Below are 9,352 nucleotides of genomic sequence, written 5' to 3'. Positions count from 1 at the left end.
TAACAAACCCTCCATTCCTGAAATAACATTTCAATATAGCCTGAATTATGAAAGATACTTTGACTCATTAGGGAAGATCACAGTAGAAAGGTTTTGTGTTTACACATTTAAAATATTTAACAAACTGACTCTTCTAATGACAGATACTGAAAAATATCTAGTAAAGAATAAAAGTCATACATCACAGGCTCCGAAATAGTATTACCGATCTAATTTGAGTTCTAAGTGTTATTTTATATTGGTAGTTCCTATCATGTTTAGGAACTACCAATATACATGTTTATTGGTATACATGTTTAGGGACATTGAACTCTAAAATACTCTTCTTATAGCACTCATATTAAAAGGCAAAGCAACTTCTTTAGGTAGACTGGGTTAACTTCTACACTATTGCCACACTCAAGAACAGCATTTTAAAAAACTCCAGTGAGTCAAAAATTCATTGTCCCAGTCCTTGTTCTACTAGGAAGGAGTGTCTCTTACAGGAGTTTAATGTGTTAAGTTGTCAGGTTCAAGCACAGCTGTACAATCTGTCATCACTGATCATCTACCCTCTTGCCAATGAAAACAAAACTTTTTCATAATCAAGCTTCCAGTGTAACTTGAAAAGCCACTGGCGAAGGATTTTAAGTGTTCATTAGAATCTAAGTGTGTCTAATTTAGAATCTAAGTGTATCTAGATTCTGAATTTCTTCAGGTTTTTCTTTGTCAGATCCACAGGCCATATTAGTTGTTATTCCTTTTTTGTTACTTTTACATCCGTTTATCAGAACAAAGCACTTAAGAAATTTTACTGATATTTTGACCCCACTAACAATTTGCAACCCCCTTGCTTTTTAATCCCAGAATCACCATTAGCTCCCTTCTGATGAAGCAGGAGTTGACTCAGCTGGGCTTTCAGCTGGACACGGAAAGTGGAGATAGATGAATTGTCATGATCAAGTGGGTGTCATCAAGTACTTAGAAAGGTTTCATTTTGTTCCTACTGTCTTTCCAACTTACTAATAAAAATATTGAAATCTATTTCAAAAATGAGGTAGCCTCATGTTATTTTATATCTGTCAGGAATATAGTACCATGGGGAATTTTATTTCCCCAGAAAGCAAGCTTGCACCCCTTTAGTATGGAACATTGAACTTTAAAAGAGGTGTCCTTGAACGTGTGGAAGTGAAGACAAAGTTTACGATTTAAAATTTGATAATTTTTAAAAAGGCAAGCTAAGGAAACTACGTCCTGAGTTTCAAGATTTTTCTGAGTGATTCAAAGATGTCATGAATTTTCCATGAGTCTTTACTGTCTCAGGAGGAGTCATCTGATAAAATGCACATTGATGGTAGGTCCATAATTGTGGTTCTGACATTTATGCAAGCTTCACACTTAACTGTGAGCATTCGGCCTTCGTTCTTGAGAATCGTGACCTATTGTTCTATAGTATATTTATAACACAAAGCATTAATCTCTGCCAACTAATAATAAACATGTTGTGGCTATGAAATTATAGTGAGCCCAGGGCCTGTTTGTCTACCATGTTATTATTTGCTCCGGAACCATTCTTAAATTCAGCTCTAGACAGTCTTTTTAGACCAAGCTATCAACAAAAGTCAGCATGTATAGTAGAGCAAAACTAATTTTTTTTTTCTTTTTTTAGACAAGGTCTCATTTTGTCACCCAGGCTGGAGTGCAGTGGTGCAACCACAGCTCACCGCAGACTTGACCTGCTATGCTCAAGCGATCCTCTTGCCTCAGCCTCCTGAGTAGCTGGGACTACAGGCATGTGCCACCAAGCTGGCTAAATTTTTTTTTGTAGAGACGAAATCTCACTATGTTGCCGAGGCTGAGTCTTGAACCCTGGGCTCTGGTGATTCTACTGCCTTGGACTCCCAAAGTGCTGGGATTACAGGCGTGAGCCTCCACACATGGCCTTAGAACTAATGATTAAGTCAGTAAAGTAGCAAGTCTTCCTTCTATGATGTATTCTTATTCCACATTACCATTATGAATGACAAATTGCCTTTTGTTTTCATAACAAGACAAAAAGCTGGTCTTTTTAAGAGTTAATTAAATTGTTATGGATGATGCATTTCTTATTCACCAAGATACTACTTGCCTTTCAAATTATAAAAACATATAGATGTAAAAAGAAGGTAATAGTTTCATTTCCTTCTATTTTTAATACAACACACTGGAAAAGCAACAATCTTTGACCTAATGTAAAAGTTGCTCCTTAATGTTTATACCAGCAACAATGACCTTTTTTTCAGTGTTAGAGACTTCCTAAAAAGTTTTAAATACTTGTTTAAATTGTTTACATATTATAAAATTGGAGCTAATTGGCTTATGCATTTCTACTTGTATCTCTAAACTCTGGGAATTTACTCTAACACCATTCACCAGAAAATGTAACCCAACCTAAGGAAGGTCTCTGAAGAACAATCATTAGGAACTGCATCAGAGAGGCACACTACATTCCCAGTTACCCTTCATGCTGGGCTCTCGGAACTAAGATTTAATGAAACCTTAGTGAAAATGGAAATCAAAGTAAAAAATTATGCTCTCTGAAAATATGCTAAAGACTTGGCAATGTTTTTTTTCCCCCCAAAGCATTTACCTTAAAAATTTAAATAAAGTTTTAAATGTTAGCATAAAAGATACTAATTTGTATGAAATTTATTTCTTCCCTTAAATATTTCGGTCATGTAATTTAAATTCAATGTAGATCATTAGAACTAAGCCGAAGGCTGAAAGAAAGCCATTCTCCAGGTACACGAAATTGGGTGGGGATCCATTCAGTGAAACTACAGGGATCAGTAGGAAATATCCAGCCATGCAACCAGTGGAACTAAGCATGGATGTTAATGAACTCTTCAGGAGGTTTTTGAAGGATAGGAGGAAGTAAAGGGAAATGAAAAAATGATGAGGATAAGAATAATGTAAGAAGAGTAAGACAAAAGGTACATAAGAAAGGGCATGAAAGTGCAGCAGCAGGAACTCCTCAGAGCCACCCATGCTATAGGTTGCCTTCCCCCTCCCCCGATCTCATGTCATACTTTCTATTCAGTTTTCCATTGATTTAACATCAAAAGTCATCTGGACACAGGCCAATTTCGAGTAACATTGGTATAAATTAAAATATTCTTAAATGCAGCTAAAAGGATTAGAATTATCCGAAGTAAACATGTTTACTTTTAAACTATGTGTACTTTTACTTTTTTTTTTTTTTCTTGAGATGGAGTCTCGCTCTGTCGCCCAGGCTAGAGTGCAGTGGCGCAATCTCGGCTCACTGCAACCTCTGCCTCCTGGGTTCTTCTCCTGCCTCAGCTTCCCGAGTAGCTGGGACTACAGGCGCACGCTGCCACGCCTGGCTAATTTTTTTGTATTTTAGTAGAGATGGAGTTTCACCGTATTTCCCAGGCTGGTTGCGAACTTCTGAGCCCAGGCAATCCGCCTGCCTCGGCCTCCCAAAGTGCTGGGATTACAAGCGTGAGCCACTGCGCCCAGCCAGAATTTGAATCTTAATACAAGAACTATGCAATTTTCAGTGGAAATTATAAGTCTTGTAGCAGGACTATGGAGTAAGCATTATAAATATGATCAAAGAGATGAACACATCTTGCATAAAGTATCAATAATCTGGGTGGTATATTACTGCTTAAATGGATGGATCCCAGCAATATCCATTGCAATAAAATTTAACCAAAATGTTTCTGGAAGTTTCTTGGCCATCTGTTACAATAGTATCCAATCTAGAGTTTCTATAAAAAATGTTACTCCCTTTCATGCTTTTCTTGGCCTCAAATGCCAGAACCTTTTGAATTTGAGAATTTTCTGAGTCTTATCAAAAACAGGATGAGGAGATAAAAACAGAGTTCTGACTCTGTATTCTTTTCAGACTCTCAGAAAAGTGTCTGGATTGAACACAAAAAATTTAGGCTTATCAGGTCACTTTATTGCAGCAGTAACACTTCATTCAGAAATTAGAAAGGATTTAGTTTGACTAGATTAAAGCACAAATTTTTATATTAGTATTTTTCATTTTCTTTGTGCATTTTAAACTTTTAGAACTTTTCCCACAAACAACATAGTACTAAATATGCATTTATGGAATTTAGCATCTTATGTTTATACTTTTTCTTCTTAATTTTATATTATTATAGCAGAGTATTTTCCGTATGAGTCTATTACAAAGAACTTTTTCAGTGTTATAGACCCAGTTTGATTCATTCCATTAAACTGAAAACTACGTATGTGAAGTTTAATATACAAACACATATGCTGAGATCTAAGTTATATATACTTCTTACTGCTATTTTAATATGGAAACTAACCAAGCAATTTCTTTTAGTTTCAGATTATCACTTTTTTTCCTAAAATCAGTCAAATTTTGGAAAGAAAAACACTGTAGAGGTCTTTAGAGAGTAAAGTTTTCATTTTTGAATTACTTTCTGTAAAATTGGGGAGAAGGTGTTTTGAGGGGAGTCTGTGCTAAAACTTAAAAAAAAATTAACATTTATTTTTTGTTTTTGATTTTCTTTTATAGACAGGGTCCCGCTCAGTTGAACAGGCTAGAGGACAGTGGCATAGCTCACTGCAGCCTCCATCTCTTAGGCTCAAGCAATCCTTCCACTACCTCAGCCTCTGAGTAGCTGGGGCTACAGGTGGGCACCATCATGCCTGGCTAATTTTTAAATTTTTTGTAGAGACAGGGTCTCATTATGTTACCCAAGCTGGTCTTGAACTTCTGGGCTCAAGTGATCCCCCTGCCTTGGACTGCCAAAGTGCTAGGATTACAGGCATGAGCCACTACGCTTGGCCTAATTTTTTTTTATTTTTAGTAGAGACAGGATCTTGCTATGTTGCCCAGGCTGGTCTCAAACTCCTGGGCTCAAGCAATCTTCCCTCCTCAGCCTCCCAAAGTGCTGGGATTATAGGCGCAAGCCACCTTACCCAGCCAAAATTAACATTTATAATAGTGGGTTTGATGATTGGTCTTAGTAGTATGTTTTGTTGAACTTCTCAAAAATGAGAAAGTAACGTTTTATATAACTGGACATGAGTGAATGAAATCATTTTCTAAAAGCTTACAATAAGAACACGAAAAGGTAGTATGGTCAAAATGTAGATTTTTTTTCCTGCAAAAGAACCATCCACAGGCAAATTATCTAAGTCCCCTGAATATGAAATATGACACTATTAGAAGTGGTAAGGTGCAATTGCGTGTATGACAAAGTAAATTGCTGAATGTCTTCACAATCAAAAGCACTAACTTTTAAAGGCCTCAAGTACTAAAGTATAATTTTAGGGATAGAGGAAAGTGTTCTTGTTTTTGTAAATGAGTATGGGTCATGGCATGACTTTGGTTTTATTTTGGGTCCTCAAACTAAGAGCTTTCTTATGATAATCTGTATATAAATAGCAAAAAAAAAAAATAATGGGCATGTTCATAGGATAAATAATATGAGTGCAAATTTTTGCCAGAAAGTCCTGGAAATGTAGGACTTGGTTCTTTTTATAAGTGCTTTTAACCTTTTCAGACTCATTAATTTCATAAACCAATTTAAGCAATTATTTCTATCAGCTACAGATATTTTCTTCACAAATATAAAGGGTTTTTGCCCCCCTCCCCATCCTCCAGCCTCCACCAATTTGTGCCTGTAACTGCCACTTGATAACTGCTCAGTAAGACTTTCTTTAAATATCAGGTTCTAGTGCTAACAAATCCGGAAGTCAGAAAAATTCTAAGTTACAATTGCCAGAATATCTTTCATGCATTCTATTTCACTTTATTGTTACAATTTAAACAAATTCAGAAACGTGGGGTGTTTCTGGCTACTTGAGTAAAACACACTGCAAATGCAAAGGGAACAATGCTGTAAACTTAAATGATTTCTGAACAGCTCAGGATCCTCCTGGAGAGAATCCTTTTCATCTCACATATTGATTCAGAACACTTTGTTAGCACCTGCTCCCAGAAGGTCCCTTGACACTGGAGCAAGCAGAATATCTTAATATCATAGCTTATTTAACAGCAGGAAAGCAACTTTAACATAGACTTGAGGTTTAGGTAGATCTGGTATTATCTAGAACCCAGGCTTAAATTTTGCAAAAAGTTTCCAAAGAGCATAAGAAAGTAAAACAGAGGTACCAGAACTGAAGACATCATTAACAAAAAAAAATATTTCCACTCCTAACCAAACTGCAACCCTTTCAGTATAGCCTGAGGTATTTTTAAATATTTGTACAAGCTAAAGATCATTCACAGTTTCCAAAGCTGCTTTTTACTGAGATAGCTTCAAATTTTCACAATATGTGACTTTCAGACATGTTTTCATATACCAGAGTCTCTGCCCTCAGACTCATGGAAACATCAGAGATATTTAGTGGCAGAAAATGGTTCTTCTAGTGATAAGGGTTCTATTTCCCAATTATTGTGCTATTCCTAGGATGTGATTAAAAAAATATGAAATTTGCAATTCGTATAAAAGGAAAGGAAACTTGCTTAAAATTCAAAAAGCAAGTCCAGTCTGGTGGAGGTATGTAAGATATTAAATAATAGAGTCAGATTCTTTCTTGAACATTCCAGATGAACTTGACAGCAGAGAGTTCTGGTTTTCCAACATTTTCTCCATCTTTTCTTTTCCAGTGGTTTTACTGATCTCTCTTTGCTTCTTACTATGGATCCATGGGATAAAACAAAGCACAGCACCTCCAATAAGGGGAGGGACTCCAGCGAGGTAGAATGCCACATCATAGGAACCCAGCTTGTCACGAAGTAACCCTGAGAAGGGAAAAGGCTGTCACCAGGGGAGAACAAGTGTGGCTCTGTAGGAGGTCTAGATCAGCCACAGGACTGATTCAGACATCTCAGATATCAGACTTTTTTTTTTTTTTTTTTTTTTTTAGGAAACAGATCTGAAATATAAACCTTTTTTGATAGGAAGAGAAAGATCTCATATCTTTAACGTTGTCATAAAGTACAGTCCTCTGGATTTTCATACCAAGACATTACTTGAAAAGATAGAAAGGTAGACTTTTTTTTTTTGAGACAGGGTCTCACTGTGTCACCCAGGCTGGAGTGCGGCGGCATAATCATGGCTCACTGCAGGCCTTGACTTCCCAAGCTCAATTGATCCTCCCAGCTCAGCCTCTTGAGTAGCTGGGACTACAGGTGCATGCTACCATGCCTGGCTAATTTTTATATTTTTTGTAGAGACGGGGTTTTGTCACATTACCCAGGCTGGTCTCAAGCTCCTGGGCTAAAGCAATCCTCCCACCTCAGCCTCCCAAAATGCTGGGATTACAGGCATGAGCCACCATGCCCAGCTTTCAAACTACCCTTTGGTGTATTTGTTTTTTATGAAATAACATGAAACTATTTAACATTATAATTCAAAATTAAAAAAAATTTTAAATTTAATAATTTGGATGAAAGTTAGGTTGTTAAATACATTTTGGAAATAGACTAAGGTTTATAAGTACCTGGAAGAAAATATAAGTATATAAGAATTATTAATGGCATTCTATATTTGGGTTTTGCTTCTGAAAACTTTTACTGTACTCAACATTTCTAATTTCTCTAACAAATTCCAGGACTCACAGTTTTAAAAGTTATCTTAGTGTTTTTAAACTCTTATAACTTATACTATAAAACCTAAGTTACCTAAAATGTCCAGGGAACATACTGTACTAAATCTCTATCTGACTTTGTTAAATAAATAGCTGACCATTTGTCCAATTAAGTACCAACACATGAAAATGTGTATATCCATTCTGCATATATAAAATAGACAACATCTGTAAATGCACAAGTTTTCTATCTTTGGAATCAGACCATTCCATACATAACTGAACTCTTCCTCCTTATGAACACTCATGATTATGTTCTGCTGTAATATTATGATGCCCTCAGAGCCTCCTGGTGAGCCAGCAGCTTTCTGCTGCCAGTTGCTGTGGGGTGGTGTTCTGCCTGCTTTAGAAGTTTCCTGTTACCTCCCTTATTCTTGCTCTGTTAACTGTCACTTCTGGTAGCAAAACTATTTACTACTAGAGTGCTGCTTATATAAAATCTGCTGTGGACTTAGAAACTGTAAAACTAAGCTTGTAGGGTATAAAAGGAAGAGTGAATAGTATATTACCTGCGGGAGAGAAGAAGGAATGGAGGGTTCTCCTATAAGGAGACCATGACCTTTTGAACTTAAACGGTATTTGATCTGCTCAGTAGTAACTCTGCTTGCTTGATTCATGACTAGGAATACAGTTCAGGATATGAGAATGAATTGAGCCAAACCTTCACTGAGCACCTCATGTGCCGAACACGGATGACAGTAAATACATTTAAATTTTATCATATTTATATTGAATCTTCTAATACTAATTGATACAGGCACCCAAGTAATACTGAACATAGGACATCTTTATAATATCATTCAGGGAATTTCTAGAGGTGGAATTCACGTGAGATAGAATTAACCATTTGAAAGTGAACAATTCAGTGGCATTTAGCACATACACAATGTTTTGCACCCACTGCTTCTATTTAGTTCCAAAATATTTTCATCATGCCAATAGGACACTTCATTCCAATTAAGTAGTTACTTCCCAATCCCTTTCTCTCCAGCCCCTGGCAATCACCAGTTTTCTGTCTGTATGAATTTACCTATTTTGGATACTTCACATGAAATAAATCATATGATATATGACCTTTTATTCTGAGACAGGGTCTCACTCTGTCACCCAGGCTGGAGTGCAGTGGTGCTATCATGGCTCTGCAGCCTTGATCTCCCAGGCGCAATAGATCCTCTCACCTCCGCCCCTGGAGTAGGTGGGACTACACTACTATTAGTATGTGTCACCATGCCAGGCTAATTTTTTTTATTTTTAGTAGAGACAAGGTCTTGCTATGTTGCCCAAGCTAGTCTGGAACTCCTGAGCTCAAATGATTCTCCTGCCTTGGCCTCTCAAAGTGCTGGGATTACAGGTGTGAGCTACCATGCCCAGCCATGTCACCTTTTATGTTTGGCTTCTTTCACTTAGTATAATGTTCTTGAGGTCCATTTACCTGGTGGCATCAGTTCTGTACCTTACTCCTTTTTATGGCTGAATAATATTGCACTGTAGATATTCCACATTTTGCTTATCCAATTAGCTATTTACAGGCATTTGGGTTTTTTCTATTATGTTATTTTTCATAAACTACTCCTCAGGGGGATGTATGATCTCTTACCAAAAGCCGACATATTTAGAAATCTTTCAGAATCTTCATCTTTTTTTTTTTTTAAAAGATAGGGTTTCGCCTAGGCTGGTGTACAGTGGTATGATCACAGCTCACTGCAGCCTTGACCTCTGGGCTCAAGCA

The 9,352-nt window shown here is 36.9% G+C and overlaps 1 protein-coding gene across 1 annotated transcript in view; it reads right to left on the bottom strand.

Annotated features, from left to right (window-relative positions):
• Window positions 1-5,759: 5,759 nt before the first annotated feature.
• Window positions 5,760-9,352, bottom strand: part of SLC16A10 (solute carrier family 16 member 10) — a 140,317-nt gene continuing 136,724 nt past the window's right edge. The window contains exon 6 of the mRNA XM_054492240.2: window positions 5,760-6,775. Within this exon, the coding sequence (XP_054348215.1) occupies window positions 6,543-6,775 (233 nt within the window). The 3' untranslated portion in view covers window positions 5,760-6,542. The remainder of the gene's footprint in view (window positions 6,776-9,352) is intronic.

Source organism: Pongo pygmaeus, chromosome 5, assembly GCF_028885625.2.
Source record: "Pongo pygmaeus isolate AG05252 chromosome 5, NHGRI_mPonPyg2-v2.0_pri, whole genome shotgun sequence".
Lineage (NCBI taxonomy): Eukaryota > Metazoa > Chordata > Mammalia > Primates > Hominidae > Pongo > Pongo pygmaeus.
This window is presented reverse-complemented; position numbering and strand designations above follow the sequence as displayed.